Source organism: Mobula hypostoma, chromosome 4, assembly GCF_963921235.1.
Source record: "Mobula hypostoma chromosome 4, sMobHyp1.1, whole genome shotgun sequence".
Lineage (NCBI taxonomy): Eukaryota > Metazoa > Chordata > Chondrichthyes > Myliobatiformes > Myliobatidae > Mobula > Mobula hypostoma.
The window spans coordinates 187,577,672-187,596,581 of NC_086100.1; the positions used below are offsets into that span (position 1 = coordinate 187,577,672).

At 40.6% G+C, this 18,910-nt stretch overlaps 1 protein-coding gene across 3 annotated transcripts in view; it reads right to left on the reverse strand.

Moving 5' to 3' along the window:
- atrn (attractin) overlaps window positions 1-18,910 on the reverse strand; it is a 415,178-nt gene that overhangs the window by 287,976 nt on the left and 108,292 nt on the right. For all 3 annotated transcript variants that reach the window (XM_063047121.1, XM_063047122.1, XM_063047124.1), the window contains exon 4: window positions 9,692-9,820. In XM_063047121.1, the coding sequence (XP_062903191.1) occupies window positions 9,692-9,820 (129 nt within the window). The remainder of the gene's footprint in view (window positions 1-9,691; window positions 9,821-18,910) is intronic.

The following is an 18,910-nucleotide window of genomic DNA, read 5'->3' on the forward strand; positions in this document are numbered from 1 at the left end:
AGGTGTGTAAAAAGGGCCCAAAGGATCATTGGGGACCCAAGATATCCCAATCATAATCTATTCCAGCTGCTTCCATCACGGAAACGGCACCACAGCATAAAAGCCAGGACCAACAGGCTCCGGGACAGCTTATTCCACCAGGCCATCAGACTGATGAACTCATGCTGATTTGAATGTACTCTATATTACATTAACTGTTCTATTTATTATAAATTATTATAAATTACTATGATTGCACACGGCACATTTAGATGGAGACGTAATATACAAGATTTTTACTCCTCATATATGAAGGATGTAAGAAATAAAGAAAGTCAATCCAGTACAACACTATCTCACTTTTTTATTTTTCTTTTGCACTATTTTTAATTTAACTATTTAATATACATATATACACTTACTGCAATTGATTTATTTTTCTATATTATCATGTATTGCATTGTAATGCTGCCTCTAAGTTAACAAATTTCACGACATATGCTGGTGACAGTAAACCTGATTCTGATTCACATGCTGGTCAACTCTGCACAAATACCTTTAAACATATCCTCCGTACACTAGCGGACATGGATTTAAGGGAGAGCAGAAAATTAAAAGGAGAACTGAGGGGTAGTGTTGTAGGGAATTCTGGATATAGAACATAGAACAGTACTGGCCCTTCAGCCCATAATGCTGTAGCAATCTATATAAACTGACTCCACAATGCGCAAGAGCATGATGAAATATCTTTAATACAGCTTGGCCAAATAAGTGCTGCACCAGCAACTCTCAAGTAGCTAAAACCATCTGGGAGAATTCAACCCATTTGATTAGCAACCCATACAGCACCAAAGTATTCATTCCCTCCACCACCAGCACACAGTAGCCGCAGTGTGCTCTATCCAGAACACAACAACAAAAGAGAACAAGACCCAGGAGCCTTCCTTCAAGCTTGCTGTGCCATCTAATATTATCAAAGCTGATCCACCCCAGGCCTCAACTCCTCTGTTACACCAGTTCCAACAGCCTTCAATTCCCTGATCACTCAAAATAAATGATTCACCTCCTACAAAGGCAGAGCCTCCACAAGTCTCCAGGGCTGAGAATGCAAGAGATAGGCCACACCCTGCAAGAAGAAATTCCTATGCAGCTCAATTTAAACCACCTTATAACAATTTCCCCTTATTTGAAACTCTCCCACCAGTGGAAACATTTGACATCTGCGGCACCCCAACTAATCTTATATTTCAATAAAATCTTTCCTCATTCTTCTAAACTCTAAAGAATACAAATCTGACTTTCTCAAATCATGAGACAGCTTCTTTGTTCGTGGAATTACTTACTTAGAGGCATCATGAGAGCAGGCCCTTCAAGCCCATCGAGCCACACTGCCCTGCAAACCACCTATTCAACACAGGCCTAATCTCGGGACAGTTTACAATGACCGATTAACTTACTAACCAGCATGTCTTTGGATTGTGGGAGGAAACCCAGGCACTTTCAGGGAGGAAAGTACAAACTGCTTACCGACAGCTTAGGAGTTGAAAGCGGGACTTTTACTCTCTGAGCTGCAATAGCATCGCACTAACTGCTACACTAGCATGGTACCTATATTCAATCTCTTCTGGACCGCATCCAATTCTGGTATATCCTATTTTAAATAAGATAATCGAAATTGGACCCATTGTAGCCTCTCAGGCTCTTTGAACAATTGTAGTAAGTTTAAAACTCCATCCCTTATGCATTAAAGCCCAATAGGTTGTTTGCCTCAACTATTTGCTGCATTTGGCTGTTAGCATTCTGTTTCATTTTCAAGAAAACCAACAGTATATCCATCTGAACTTCTGCCAAGCATTGTGGGCATGCTACGATGGGGCCACAGTGTATGGCAACTCTTGTGGGCTGCTCCCAGCACACCAGGTTATTGACACAATCAACACACTTCATTGTATGTTTCCATGTTCTTGCGATAAATAAAGCTTGAGTTTGAATTTCATTAATTTGCAATCTCTCTCCATTTTGATTCCTCAGACAGAAATGAAGATCTCACACTTTTCCACAGTAAACTTTATGAAGTTTTCTCCCATTCATTCAACTTATCTATGCATATCCTGAGGCGGAGTAGAAATATACTCATGGAAGCATGCCTCATTCACAAATACACTGCCAATATCACCTTTCAAATCTAAGACCTCTATTTCCAATAAGAGAAAGAGTATAAGAACTTGCATGCTCACTGCCATACTGCATATCAGGGAATATTCTCTGTCCTTCACTGCCACTGGTCAAGATCTTGGAACTCTCTACTCAACAACACCTCAGTTCACCACCATGCTCTCAAGGGTAATTAGGACAAGCATTAGCACTAAAATTAGAACTGATCACAAAATGTAATAATTTAATAAAAACTTCAACTTTTCTCTTAAGTAAACATAAGTTGTATTGGTGAATACAAGAATACATTGGCCAGACAAAAAATAAAGAAACATTTTCCTCACTCTCACCAGAATGAACTACCACCATTGGTGACTGCTACAGTTAAGCCTCAGCTGCAAAGTGAGATGGAGGGCGAAAAAAAATCCACAAATTATAGTGCAATAATTCCAAGGTTTCTACTAACAGAAAGTATTATCACATCATCACTTTATCAATAGTACCTGATGCTATGTGTCTAAGAATAAGTCTGCACGAAAAGGATCAAATTAAGAGTCAACTTTGTTTGCCACATACATGTACATGTATTAGGAAGTTGCTGTGGTGTGTTGGCGCTGCACGTAACAAAAAATAACAACATTCAACAATTATAAGGAAAAGGAATTGTATAAAAATAAAGTTAGAAGTACAAATACGTAATAAGTGCATAAATACAAAAATATCAGCAGCATTTACAATGTAAACTGCATTATAGGAAGTTATTTACATTGCAGTGATGGAGCTAACAGATACAGGGGGTTGGGGAGGGGCACTAACTGATAGTAGATCAGAGTAACCGCCTGGGCAAAGAAACATTTTAGATGGTGTGAAGAAAGCAAGATACCTTTGAAAGATTAACTTTCTCACCAGCTTTCTATCAATCCCAGCTGCCAAAATATTACTGCTGCTTCTGAAATGCTCAAGAGAACTTAAACAATGCTGTGACCACTACGAAGTTACACTTTAGCACAAAATATGCTCAGTGGACACTCCATAAAGTATCGCTTGTACCTAATAAAGTGGCCACTGGCTGTATGTTCATGGACTTCTGCTACTGTAGCCCACCCACTTCAAGACCTGACGTGCTTTGCGTTCAGAGATGCTCTTCTGCACACCACTGTTGTAACGCGTGGTTATTTGAATTATTGTCACCTTGAACCAGTCTGACCATTCTCATGCCCACAGAACTGCTGCTGACTTGATTTTTTTTTAAGTTTTTCATATAATTCTCTGTAAACCCTAAAAAATGTTGTGCATAAAAATCACAGGAAATCAGCAGTTTCTACGATTCTTAAACCACCCCATCAGGTATCAACAACTATACCATTGACAGTTACTTAGATGACATTTCTTCCCCCATTCTGATGTTAGGCCTGAACAACAACTGAACCTCACAACCAAGTCTGCATGCTTTTATGCATTGAGTTGCTGCCAAATGATTGTTTGATTAAATATTTGCAATAATGACCAAGTGTACCAGTGTACTTAACAATCTGGTCACTGAGCACACATCATGGTGAAAAATGGACAGCCTTACTCAGGATAAATGTGGCAAGCAGGAAGTTTCAAATGGGATGAATTTAACTAAAGATACGGTAACCTACATTTAGTCTTCACTAATCCATATTATTGAAATACTCTTCTCCAATTTGAGTAAGCCGCACCAGGCAGCATAATAGCTTGAGTTTCATTTTGTACAAGTAACAGATTATCAAACTGAAGACTAAAATATAAAAAGTAAATGCATACAGCTCTAATATTCTTAAAGCCCCACACTTTGATTAAATCAAAGAACGACAGCTAGTTACTCAAAGCGAAAGCTTCAAGCTTCTATATCAAATCTGATCATCGCCTAAAATTTATCACACATTAAAAAATTTTTTTTGCAATGTTAAAGGGATGACAGCAAACATACCTGTTTGTTTGCAGTCAAAAATAACTGAAATTAATAGAAGCAACACACATAAAAGTTGCTGGTGAACGCAGCAGGCCAGGCAGCATCTCTAAGAAGAGGTGCAGTCGACGTTTCAGGTCGAGACCCTTCGTCAGGACTAACTGAAGGAAGTGTGAGTAAGGGATTTGAAAGTTGGAGGGGGAGGGGGAGATCCAAAATGATAGGAGAAGACAGGAGGGGGAGGGATGGAGCCCAGAGCTGGACAGGTGATAGGCAAAAGGGATACGAGATTAATAATTAATAAATAATTAATGAGATGAAATTAATAGAATCTGATAACGAGTCAGTTTCCTTACCAAAGGAGGCCATATAGCAGGATGCTCGAGGTAGTGTTTTTTTTACAGACGGATAGGTGCATGGAATGTCCTGCCAGAGGTGGTGGTAGAGGGACAAATGACAATAAGATTGTGGGTGTAGTGGACAGCGAGGAAGACGATCAGAACTTCCAGCAGGGTCTGGACCCGCTAGAAAAATGGGCTGCAAAATGGCAGATGGAATTTAATGCAGACAGGTGCAAGATGCTGCACTTCGGTAAGATCAACCAGGTAGGTCTTACACAGTGAATGGCAGTGCACGAGGGAGTGCAGTAGAACAAAGGGATCTGGGGATAGAGGTCCTTCATTCATTAAAAGTGATGTCATGTTAGATAAGGTCATAAAGAAAGCTTTTGGCACACTGCCCTTCATTAAATCAAAGTATTGAAAACAGCAGATGGGATGTTATGTAGAAGTTGTATAACATATTGGTAAATATCAATTTGGAGTATTGTGCACAGTTTTGGTCACCTCCCTAAAGGGAAAATGTAAACAAAGTTTAAAGAGTACAGAGAAAATTTACAAGGACAAACAGGAGAAAATCTACAGATGCTGGAAATCCAAGCAACACACACAAAATGCTGGAGGAACACAGCAGGCCAGGCAGCATCTATGGAAAAAAGTATAGTCAACGTTTTGGTCCGAGACCATTCGTCTAGACTGGAGAAAAATAAAGATGAGGAGTAGATTAAGAAGGTTGGGAGAGGGGAGAGCGAAAAACAAGGTGATAGGTGAAACCAGGAGGGGGAGGGATGAAGTAAAGAGCTGGGAAGTTGATTGGTGAAAGAGATACAGAGCTAGAGAAGGGGGAATCTAATAGGAGAGGACAGAAGACCATGGAAGAAAGAAAAGGGGGAGGAGCATCAGAGAGAAAAGATGGGCAGGCAAGGAGATAAGGTGAGAGAGGGAAAAGGGGAGGGGCAATGGCATTACCTGACGTTCGAGAAATCGACGTTTATGCCATTAGGTTGCAGGCTACCCAGATGGAATACAAAGTGCTGTTCCTCCAACCTGAGTTTGGCCTCATCATGACAGTACAGGAGGCCATGGATTGACATGTTGAAATGGGAATGGGAAGTGGAATTAAAATGGGTGGCCACTGGGAGATCCCGCTCCTTCTGGTGGACGTAGAATTGGTGTTCAGCAAAGTGGTCTCCCAAACCACGTCGGCTCTCACCAATATACAGGAGGCCATACTGGGAGCACCGCAGACAGTATATGACCTTAACAGACTCATAGGTGAAGTGTTGCCTCACCTGGAAGGACTGTTTGGGGCCCTGAATGCTAGTGAAGGAGGAGGTGTAGCACTTGTTCCACTTGCAAGGATAAGTACCAGGAGTGAGATCAGTAGGGAGGGACGAATGGATAAGGGAGTCCCATAGGGAGCAATTCCTGCAAAAAGTAGAAAGTGGGGGGAGGGAAAGATGGTGGAATCCTATCGGAGATGGCGGACGTTCCGAAGAATTAAGTACTGTACGCGGAGGCAGGAGGAGTGGTGGGTGAGGACAAGAACCCTATCCCTTGGTAGGGTGGCCAGAGGACGGGGTAAGAGCAGACATGCATGAAATGAAAGAGATGCAGTTTAGGGCAGCGTTGATGGTGGAGGAAGGGAACTGCACCAGGAGGTATAACAGCCTGGTGAAAAGGAAGGTTATCTCTTTCATTTTAGAATGAAAAGCCTCAAGCTGAGAACAGATGCGGCGGAAACACAGGAATTAAGAGAAGGGGATGCCGCTTTTACAAGCAACAGGGTGAGAAGAGGTATAACCCAGTTAGATGTGAAAGTCTGTGGGTTATAATAGACATCAATAGATAAAACTGTTGTTTACAAGGACATTGCCGGGAAAGGAGGACTTGAACTATAAGGAAAGATTAAATAGGTTTGGACTTTATAACTTACAATGTAGAAAACTGAAGGCAAATTTGATAGAGGTATACAAAATTATGAGGGGTATAGAAGGGTAAATGCAAGCAGGCTTTTTCCACTAAGGTTGGGTGGGACTAAAACTAGAGGTCACAGGTTAAGGGTGAAAGGTGAAAATTATAAGGAAAAACTTCTTCACTCAGAGGGTCGTAAGAGTGTGGAACGACCTGCCAGCACATGTGGTCCATGCAAGCTCAATTTCAAACTTTGACAAGTTTGGATAAGTGCACGGATGGCAGAGCTCTGGAGAGCCACGATTCAGATGCAGATCAATAGGACTAGGCAGCTTCAATACTTCAGCACAGACTAGATAAACTGAAAGGCCTGTTTCCATGCTGTATGTTCGACTCAATGGTATAGAAAGAAGGCCAGTTTGAGACAAAGCAATTCACTGCATCCCTTTCAAAGCTTAAAATTCAAAGTAAATTTACTATCTATTGCCATACACTACTTTTAAGTTTCATTTTCTTGTCAGCATCCACAGTAAAACAGAAATATAATAAAATCAATGAAAAACTAACAATCTACCAAAGTGCAAAAGAAGACAAACTGTGCAAATACAAAATAATAAATATCTCCTTTACAATAGCATTGGAGAGAGATTGGAACAGACAAGTTAGAAAAGCGTTTAGTTGGAGTAAGGGGAATTATGAGGCTATCAGGCAGGAAATTGGAAGCTTAAACTTTGTCACATGGTGTGAGCAGAATTATCTGCAGCTTAATGTGAAAAAGACTAAGGAGCTGGTGGTAGACCTGAGGAGAGCTAAGGTACCAGTGACCCCTGTTTCCATCCAGGGGGTCAGTGTAGACAAGGTGGAGGATTACAAATACCTGGGGATACGAATTAACAATAAACTGGACTGGTCAAAGAACACTGAGGCTGTCTACAAGAAGGGTCAGAGCCGTCTCTATTTCCTGAGGAGACTGAGTTCCTTTAACATCTGCCGGACGATGCTGAGGATGTTCTATGAGTCTGTGGTGGCCAGTGCGATCATATTTGCTGTTGTGTGCTGGGGCAGCAGGCTGAGGGTAGCAGACACCAACAGAATCAACAAACTCATTTGTAAGGCCAGTGATGTTGTGGGGATGGAACTGGACTCTCTGACAGAGGTGTCTGAAAAGAGGATGCTGTCCAAGTTGCATGCCATCTTGGACAATGTCTCCCATCCACTACATAATGGACTGGTTGGGCACAGGACTACATTCAGCCAGACTCATTCCACCGAGATGCAACACTGATCGTCACAGGAAGTCATTCCTGCCTGTGGCCATCAAACTTTACAACTCCTCCCTTGGAGGGTCAGACACCCCGTGCCAATAGGCTGGTCCTGGACTTATTTCCTGGCATAATTTACATATTACTATTTAATTATTTATGGTTTTATTACTATTTAATTATTTATGGTGCAGCTGTAACGAAAACCAATTTCCCCCGGGATCAATAAAGTCTTTAAAAGTCAGTCCATAGGTTTTAAAACCAGTTCAGAGTTTAGTTGATTTCGATATTTAATTATACATACTAAATCTTGATTATATTTGCTAATGCGCAATCATATACTCATTTGCTGATTTAGAATAACCCACCACAAGTGGGAGTTCGCAGTGGCCAAACATTTTTATTCCAATTTCCATTCCGACATTTTGATCATTGGCCTCTTCTCAAGCCAAGATGAGGCCACCTTCAGGGTGGACAAGCAACACCTTCTTTTCCTCCCGCCTGATGACGTTTGAGTATCAACTTCCACTTCTGGTGAACAAATACCTCCTTCCCACCCCACTTTCCCCTATTCCTTACTCTGACCTTTCACTTGTCAACTACCTATTACTTCCCCCTGGGCCCCACCCTTCCCTTTCCCGTTTTGTCCACTCTCCTCTCCCATCAGATTCTTTCTTCTCCAGTCCTTGACCTATCCCATCTACCTGGCCTCACCTATGACCTTCCAGCTAGCCTTTTTCCCTCCCTCCCCCCCCCAACCTTTTTATTCAGGCATCTTCACCTTTCCTTCTCAGTCCTGAAGAAAGATCTCCACCCAAAACGTCGACTGCTTACTCTTTTCCATAGTTGCTGCGTGACATACTGAGTTTCCCCAATATTTTGTGTGAGTTGCTTTGGATTTCCAGCATCTGTAGACTTTCTTGTTTTGCTGGTTAATAGTTTATTAGGTTTGTAAATTATAATTAATGTAATTACAAAAGCAAAACTCATTTAAATTTTCTAAGAATTGTCTTCAAGACTCAAGGTTCCCACTACTGTATGAATGATGATACATTCAAGTGAAAAACAGATTTGCTTCTAAGTGTACACTATCAGTTTCAACAGAGCATTGTCAGAGTGAATTTAGCCACAATTTGTTTTTCTGATTTTATTTTCCGAGCAGAAAAATTTGGCCTATTCTCAGTGCAAGCACTAAGCACAATGACAGGGCTTGTAAATTAGAAAGGATGAAGTCATACGCATGTCTAAAACAACACACACAAAATGCTGGAGGAACTCTGGAAAAGAGTAAACAGTCATGTTTCAGGTCGAGACCCTTCATAAGGACTGGAAAGGACGGGCAGGAGTCAGAATAAGAAAGTGGGGGGAGGGGAAGAAGAAGTACAAGGTGGTAGGTGAAAGGTGAAACCGGGAGAAGCGGAGGGAGCAAAGTAAAGAACTGGAAAGTTGATTGGTGAAAGACGTAAAGGGCTGGAGAAGAGGGAATCTGATAGGAGAAGACAGAAGACCACGGAAGAAAGGGAAGTAGGGGAAGCAGCAGGGGGAGGTGATGGGAAGGTAAGGAGATAAAGTGAGAGAGGGAAACAGGATCTTGTTGGAGATGGTGGAAGTTATGGAGATTGTGGAAGTTATGGAGATTCCTGTGCTGGATGCGGAGGCTTCTGAGGTGTTAGGTGAGGACAAGAGGAATCCTATCCCTGATGCAGCAATAGGAAGATGGGATGAGGGCAGATATACGCAAAATAAAAGAAATGCAGGTAAGGACAGTGTTGGTGGGAGAGGAAGTGAAGCCCCTCTCTTTGAAGAAAAAGGACATCTCAGTTGTTCTGAAATGAAAAGTGTCATCCTGAGAGCAAATGCGGTTGACACAGAGGAACTGGGAAAAGGGAATGGCACTTTTACAAGCGACAACCTGCACGGGTGACATAATTCTCACTAAAGTGTGCATCAGATAAGGTGAACATAAACCATAATTACTTTTACCAATGTAAACTCAGCTTTGAACAATGTCCAAAAGGGGTCAAAATCCATAATAATATTAATTATGTCTCTTCTAGAATTTACTTGTGAAATTCATGATCAAGTTGTACCATCAAATGCATAATGCTTACTTATATGTGATGTTAAATCCAGTCAAATTATATGCAGCGTCACTGAAAAAATGTAGCAAAGCATATCCAGATCGTGAAACAACTTCTGGTATTGTCCCGTTCCCATTCTTCTCAGGTACGATCAAACCACTGAAAGAAAAAAATACAAAATATGAATAAATGCTTTGTTTTTGAAACAGCGATACACTTAATATGAGTAGATCATGAAGAAAATTTTCAAACCTCCAGCAAATTCCAATAGTCCCACAAAAACTGTTTATCCTCAAACAAAACTAGCACCATTATTTCCGGAAACAGAAGGGACTCTTTTTTTTACACCTGATTACAGCATTTGCAATCTGCTGAATTAAAGGAAGTGGATCAGACCCTTGTGTCTCTGGAAATAATGGTGCCAGTACTAATGGGGTGGGAGTAAAAGAAGTGCTGTTTCAGGCTGTGACCCCGAATCAGGATTCATGATTTCTTTAACTTACTATTTCTATCTACATGGCACCTTGCTTTTATCATTCAAGAATACAAACATCTCAAACTGGATTATTGTTCTATTTGCTCTATTATTTGCCTGACACCTCGTATCACATGAACAAAGATTTCCCACATTATAACAGTCAGAAGACAAAGACAAATACAAATGTGTTACTTTCATATTGGCAATTAGTAACAAATAGGTGCCATAAGGATCAATGCTGAGACCACGACAAATTGTCGGAATCAGAGACCAGAACTGCGCACAATACTCCAACTGCAGCCTCACTTGTACCCCGTACAGTTGCAGTATAACCTCCCTGCCCTTAAATACAGTTCAGGAAGACAATGTAGATGGGATGGGCCTACTTCCACGCTGTGTAATCCCATGGTTCCAAGTGAAGATCAGTCATTCAAGCATATCAACTTTTATCAATTACATTATTTTTCAATATGAACCAAAGTACACAATTGCTTTGACTTTCAGAAAACACCATTCACTTTTCCCTTATTTTTTTAAATATTATTTAACTTTCTCACAGCAATGAACAATGATTAAATTGCTACAATGAACCAATTAAAGAAAGCATCGAAATAATTGAGATACTAAAATGAATTACACACAATCCAAGACCTTAAAATCTATTGTTCTGTTACATGTTATATATCAGAATCTCCTTATTGAAATAGAAATTCCAATTCAGTTCAACAACTTGGAGAGATCGATTAGCTTGTGTGGAGAATTAGTTACATGACAGAAAACAGATGAGGGTAAACATAATGCTGACTGGATTAGACAGCATGTCTTATGAGGTTAGGGTGAGTGAACTAGGACTATCTCTTTGCAGAGGAGAATGAGACTTGACTTGATAAACGTATACAAAGTGTTAAGAGGCATAAATAAAGTGCACTTGAAATATGATTCTATCTATCCCCTTCAATTTTATAAATGACTATAAGAGTGACCTCAGCCTCTTACTTTCCCATGAGAATAAATGCCAGCCTATTCAACCTTTGCTTATAACTGCAGCCTTCCCTCCCTCCTCCTCTCCCTCTCTCTCATTACCTTATCCTTCCAGCCATGTGCCAACTAAAACTGTACACAATTTTCTAAGTTATGTGCAGTGCTGTGGGCAACCACACTCAATGCCACAGTCTATGAAAGTCCATGAAATGACTATCCCAACTCATTTAATAAATGTCACAGTCTATGAACACACATTTAGAAATAATGACCTTTTCACTACCCTATCCATTTGTGTCATCATTCTCAGGGTGGAATGAAAATGCATTCCAAGATCATACAGATTCGAAAAAGACCCTTCAACCACAATGTCTTTGCCAACCATCATGCCTATCTATACTAATCCTACTTGCCTGTATTAATTCTAATTCCTTACATGTTTTGCTCATGTCCACATATCTCTTGAATGTCGTTACTGTTCTCACCTCCACCGCCATCTCTGACAGCTCATTTCAAATATGATCTATTTTGCAAAACAATTACTCCTCAGACACTCTTTGAATCTTCTCCCACGTACCTTAAATCTATGCCCTCTAGTTTCATAAACCACTGGAAAAGAGATTTTGGCTATCTATGCTTTGCATCTCATAATTTTATGTGCCTCTATCATGTCACCTCTCAACCTCCTTTCCTCCAGAGAAATTCAATGCAGCCTATTCAATTTCTTCTTGCAATGATTCTCCTCTAATCCCGACAATGGCTTTGTGAATATAGCCATATACAGGCTAACTTGCAGGTTGAGCCGGTGGTGAGGAAGGCAAATGCAATGTTAGCATTCATTTCAAAAGGTCTTGAATACAAGAGCAGGGATGTGATGCAGAGCCTTTAAGAGGCACTGGTGAGGCTGCACCTCGAGTATTGTGAATAGTTTTGGGCTCCTCATCTAAGAAGATATGTGCTGGCATTGGAGAGGGTCCAGAGGCAGTTCACAAGGATGATCAGGAATGAAAGGGTTATCACACGAGGAACGTTTGATTGCTCTGGGTCAGTACTTGCTGGAACTTAGAAGGGAAGGGGGGCAGGAGCTCACTGAAACCTTTCGAATGTTGAAAGACCTAGGCAGCATAGATATGGAAGGATGTTTCCCATGGTGGAGGAGTCTAGATCAAGAGGGCACAGCCTCAGGATAGAGGGGCGTCCATTTAAAATAGAGAAGCAGAGAAATTTCTTTATCCAGAGGATGACGAATTTGTGGAATTTATTACCACAGGCAGCTATGGAGGCCAGGTCATTGGGTGTATTAAGGGCAGAGATTGATAGCTTCTTGATTGGACATGGCGTCAAAGGTTATAAGGAGAAGGCCAGGGAATGGGGTTTGGGAAGGATCAGCCATGACTGAACAGCGGAGCAGATTTGATAGCCAAATGGCTTAATTCTGCTGCTACGTCATATGGTCTTATGATCTTATATCACTAATCAGTCGTCACTGCCTTTCAGATGTTAATTAATCCTATCTGTCAGAATCCCTTTCAGTAGTTTCCCCACCACTCAGAATCTAGTTCATAAAACTGACATACTGTATGTTGTAAAATTTGTTGGTTTGATGCAAAGCTGATGCAAAGATCACCAGACTGCAGTTTCCTGTCTCATCAATACTTTTAAAAGTTTTATAAGGCAGCAAGTAGTCGATGGCCAGAGAACCCTAACTGATAAGCTGAATTTTGAGAACATTTTTAAAGTGGGAAAAATAGATGCAATTTTTTTCAGAGATATGAAGTTGTTAATATACATCAAAATAAAGAAAAGCACAGTATCTTTGTACCAGAAATATATCTGTTCATATCTTAAAACTTAGACCTTTGATGTATCATAAATAGACTCCGACATCGGGCCAATTCCTTCCAGCATAACATGAAGTAACAAGTCTCTTAAGCACATGTTTTTTTTTGTACAATCATGTTATACAATCTCCCACACTGATAAGCAAGTCAAAATACAATATAGATTATAAACAACCTCATTATGTTGGCGTATGCACCAACTTCATGAATTTAAAATTTAGCACTGTTTGGGAAGTGTTACATGCCATCAACTATAGCAGTACAAGAAGTCCTATGGTCAACATACCCTAGTTGGGAGAACATGATTGAATTTTTTGAAGAGTAAAAGAGTGTATTGAAAATGGTGAGGGTGAAGTAGTCTTCAGTATGGCCTTTGGATGAGCTCCTTTATGGGAAACTAGCTAAAAAGTTCAGAGCAAAGTTTATCCAAAATTACCTTGGTAATAGGAAGCAGAGGGTGATGTTGATGGATGGCTTTTGTGACTGAAAGACTAGTAAAGAATCAGGATGTGCACCAGGATACTTACTGTTTGTTAAATACATTAAAGATTTGGATATGAGCATCGGAGATAAGATAAGTAAGTTTGCTGGGATCACTGATGGTGAGGAGGATAGCCTTAGCTAAAGGAGGATACTCAGAAGTTCGTAAAGATCGATGCAGTAATGGCTGGTGTAATTTAATTCTGTTCAAAGTGATGAACTTTGGGAAGATTTAAAAAGGCAGGACATACAAAGAATACCTGAGTGCTACTGGAATACGAAGGAACACAGGGTGTACAAAACTTGCCTTCATTAGCTGGGGGTTAATACACAAGAGCAGAGAAGTTTGATTCAATTTTCTACAGCCCAGTTAGGCTACAGCTGGAGTACTGTATGTACTCCTGGTCACATTATGGAAAGAACCTAATTTCACGGAGAGGCTATGGAGAAAATTTAAAGATAAAAGATTAGCTTATTTGTCACATGTACAGTACTCTGCAAAAGTTATAGACACATCTTGAAGAAGGGCCTCGGCCCAAAATGTCTACTGTTTATTCATTTCCAGAGATGCTGCCTTACCTGCTGAGTTCCTCCAGCACTTTGTGTACATATAGCTAGGGTGCCTAAGACTTTTGCACAGTACAATAGTAACTTATGTATTGCACGGTACTGTTGCCACAAAAAGAATACAAATTTCATGACATATGAAGTAATGCTAAACCTGATTCTCTATTCTAGACTGAGAGTGGGAAGGGAGCAGGGAGAGGGAAATTATTTTAGGAAAATGGAAAGAGAGGGAGAGGGAGCAGGAAGCACCAGAGAAACATTTTGTAATGATCAATAAAACTAATTGCTTGGAATCAAATTACCTTGCCTGGTTTCTCAGGGCTGGTTGCGTCTCGACCCACACCACACAAACCCCACCAACACCTCGCCCCCACACCCCCGTTCCTGACACACTTTCTCTGTCACCTGTCCCACAACCCTCCCAAGGGGCTCCACCCCACCATTCCCAACATCCTTTGCTCTCACCAGATTTACAAACTCATTCTTCACTCTGTTGACAAATAACAGTACCGTATAAAAGTCTTAGGTACCCGACATATGCATTTAAGACTATTGCACAACACTGTACATTGAAACATAGTGAAATGCATCATTTTGCATCAACAACCAACACAGTCCAAGGATTGTAACAAGGGCAGCAGCACATGTCACCAAGCACGAATATAGCATGCCCACAACCCCCTAAAACTAACCACACGTCTTTCGAATGTGGGAGGAAACCTGAGCACCTGGAGGAAATCCATGCGATCACGGAGAGAACATACAAACTCCTTACATACAGTGGCAGGAATCGACCCCCAATCGGTGGTGGCTAGCACTGTAAAGCAAAAGTGCTAACCACTACACCACCATGCCACTAGTGTGTTGCCTCGGTTGAAGTCTTAAGGACAAACTGAATAGGTTGGGTTGGTTTTCCTTGAGGCAAATGATGGACCTGACAGAGGTACACAAATTTATAATACGCAGAAATAGGGTAGAAAGTAGGAAAATTTTCCACATAGCAAAGATGACTAAAACCAGAGAGTAGGTTTAAAGTTATGGTTAAGAGGCTTAGAGATCTGAGGAAGAACTTTTTCCAACCAATTGAAATATTTAACATACTGCCAGAGTGGATGGTGGAGGCTGGTAGTCTCACAATATTTATCTTGACGTGTGTTTGAACTGCCATAGCAGAGAAGATCATGAAACAAGTTCTAATGAGTGTGGTACAAATAGGTATCAGATGTCACGGTATGAGCCAATGTGACTGTTTCTGTGTTACATAGCTGCATGATTCGAAGCAATATACACAAAATGTTGCAGGAACTCAGCAAGTCAGGCAGCATCTACAGAGAGGAATAAACACTTGACATTTTGAGCCAACACAAAAACGTTGATTTCTTATACAGTGGATTACAGTTAATTGGCCCATCGGTTAATCAGGGCAGCCACTTATTTGGAACAACTCTTAAAGAACAAAAAGGAATTGAGAAAATAGCTGGGATTATCTTTTCTTTAGGACACTATACTACTTAATTGGACAGGAGACTTTTGTCGAACAGCTTTTAGCTAGCGCAAATCATGTGAATTTGCCTGGCCGTTAGATACTACTTCGTGCTTAGAGCCAATATTCTAAAATAACATTAAATTGCGTGTCTGTGCTCATAAAGCAGTGATTTTTGTCACTGATAGTTGGCGAGAAATAAGTAGATAGACAATTCAGAATTGTTCTGCTCACTGCGGTTTCAGTTTGAAGGTACTAACAATCACATTGAATGTTACAATGAAAATGAAGATTTGGAGAATGCAATCATAAAAAGCATTGTATGAAGGCAGTCTATTATCAGCACTAGGTGCGTGCCCTAATTTTGTTCATTTACAGTCAATCAAAATACAAACGTTTGTAAGATAGCAGCATGTTGGATGCCTGTTGTATCCGGTAATGACAGTGGAATTGTGCAGGAACGTTTTAAAGTGGAAAAGCTGTTGCGAAGGGACAATTTCAATCGCTTGATCTCAGAAGTCCTGTTCCAGTGGTACAAGTACTTGTCAAAACTGGGGTCTTCCTTAGCTGCAGTGGCTAACCATGACTTCTGTGCCTTATTCTCTTTCACTCTCCACGAAGCGTTGCAGAATCAACTTCTTGACCATTGGGTCTCACTGTTAATCTCATCTCCCTAGTCTGCTAGAGCTGACTTCACAAGCTAGGACAGGCATGTCCCTATTTCACCAGGGTATGAGGCCCAATGGCTATGCTTACCAAGTTTAGCCCACCTGTCAAAGCGGGGTATTGGGGGAGGGGGTGTTGGCCATTGTCGATTGCAAACAGCTATTTGCAGCCACAGGTGAAAGCTGAGTGTCGGATAGGGACCAAATATGAGTGAGTTACGCCAAAATGTTCAAAAGCGGATTCAGGTATTCTCCCAAAGCTGCTAAGCTGCTTTTGTTACCATGCAAACATTATATTTTCATTATATTAATACTATGTAATAATTTTTACTGTTAAGTACATGTGTGATGAACAAGTGTAAGGCAAAGGCTGCTTACCAGTAGCATATAAATTCAGTCAGAAATTATGGCAATCCCAAACTATCTCACTACAAACTCCAAAATCCCCAAAAGAAATCTGAAATCCAAAACATCCGGCCCCAAGCATTTTGGATAAGGGGTACTCAACATGTAATAAAGACATAGAGACCCAGCCCGGAAACAGGCATTGCAACCCTCAAAGTCCACAACAACGATCAACCACCCAAATTCACAGATCCTAAATTAATCACTTTTTTTATTCTCCCCAAATTCTCAAAAACATCCCCCACATTCCACCACTCACCACAGTAGAAGTGTGGGGTTGGGAGCAGCTAATCAAAGCTACCAACCCCAAACATCTTTCAGTTGTGGGAGCTAAATCTGGAGGAAAATGCACACGGTCACAGGGAAAATGTGCAGATTTCCAGGCAGACAGCACCCAAGGTCAGGATTAAAATCAGATCTCTGGCAAGCTCCACCAGCTGTGCGACTGCACCATACTCAGCATACACATGTCATATCTGCATCTGTCTGCATCCAACTACATCTTCGTCTGACAGAGTCTCAGAATCCAAAACCTCATTGCATGGAATCTGTGTAAGTGTAACAACAAACTCATATTAAAAGAATCCACACACAGCACAAGATCATAGGAAACAGGGCCTCAACTCATCAAGTCGGCACTTAACCTCAGTTACCCATTTACACTAATTAATCCAACATTAATCCATTCTTTCTATACTTGCCGAGTTCCTACCATCCACTAGGACAATTCATAGTAGCCATTTAACTTGTAATGTGTACATCTTTGGTTTGTGGGAGGAAACCTACCTACAAGTAAGATGCAAACAAGGTTGAAAGAGTAGAGAAAATTTACAAGGATGTTGCCAGATCTGGACGACCTGAGTTATAAGGAAAAATTGAATAGGTTAGGGCTTTATTCCTTGGAATGAAGAAGACTGAAAGATTTGATTGAGGTGTACAAAATTATGAGGGGTTTCGATAGGGTAAATATGCAGGCAGGCTTTTTCCACTGAGGTTGGCTGGGACTGCCACTAGAGGCCACAGGTTAAGGGTGAAAAGTGAAAAGTCATGAGGGAAAACATTCATTCAGAGGGTCGTGAGAGTGTGGAATGAGCTGCCAGCACAAGTAGTACATGCAAGCTCAATTTCAATGTTGGAAAAAAGTTTGGATAGGTACATGGATGGTAGGGATAGGGAGGGCTATGGTCCTGGTGCACATCGATGAGGGTAGGCAGTTTAATGGTTCAGCACAAGCTAGATGGGCCAAAGGGCATGTTTCTGTGCTTCAATGATTCTACGACTCTAAACCAAAACACTCAGGAAACCCGTGCAGTCAGAGGGACAATGTGCAAATTCTGCAAACAAGTTTATTGTCATCTGACTGTACATATAAATCCAAATGAAACCAAATGAAACAATGTTCCTCTGGACCATGGTGCACCCACAATACATATATCACACACAACACATAAAACAAAAATATTGTCATAAATAAAGTAATAAAATACAATTCAAAATGCATGCGCGGCACAGGTAAACAGTGAAGAGCTCACCACCATTCCATTCAGAGTGGAAGTAAGTTATACTTAACCCCAAGGAATTGTCTAGGAAGAAGAAATAACACTCAAGGGAAGTTCATTAAGTACTCCAGATTGTGAAACTTATGTTCAAAATGACCACGAATTTATTTTTCAGTTTTGGTGGCATGACAAGCTGATAAACAGGAAATACTTGCATTATTTCAATAGAAGCATACCAGGTATTCCCAAGATGCACGTCTGTAAAGATAATGGAATCACATAAAACTTGTAGTGATTGGCAAAGATCCAAGTCCAATTATAACTAACATTTTAGTTTCCAACTTTGTTCACAAAAACATGAATAAAAATACAAGTATGCTTAAATGACAGACAAAGAGTCCTTTTCAGAACTGAAAGCAACTTTAAATTTCTTACTGGTTGAGTTGTATCCATAATATGCTTATTTTATTCATTCACTGTGAATACTTTGGCTTTTTTGTCACAAAGCTGTACGGGTACATATTGTTCACATTCACCTCTGGTTCCAGCCCCATTCCAAGCAACTGTGCACTAAATTTAGAGTGATACACCTATATCATAATGTTATAATGCTGCCTAATCGGTTAACACACAGCCCTGCCCAGTCTCAGATAAATGCAAAAGATTACATATTGCAAGCATCAATAACCATGGTAAGCAAACAAAATAAAACGCATTAAGACATAAACAAATGAACCTAAGTGGAAACCAGGAGGAAACCAGAAGGTTGGAGAGACATTAAATGCAAAGGGATACAAAGGAGATGCAAAAAAAGAGAAACAGAACCTGTGATATCAAAATAAACTACAGT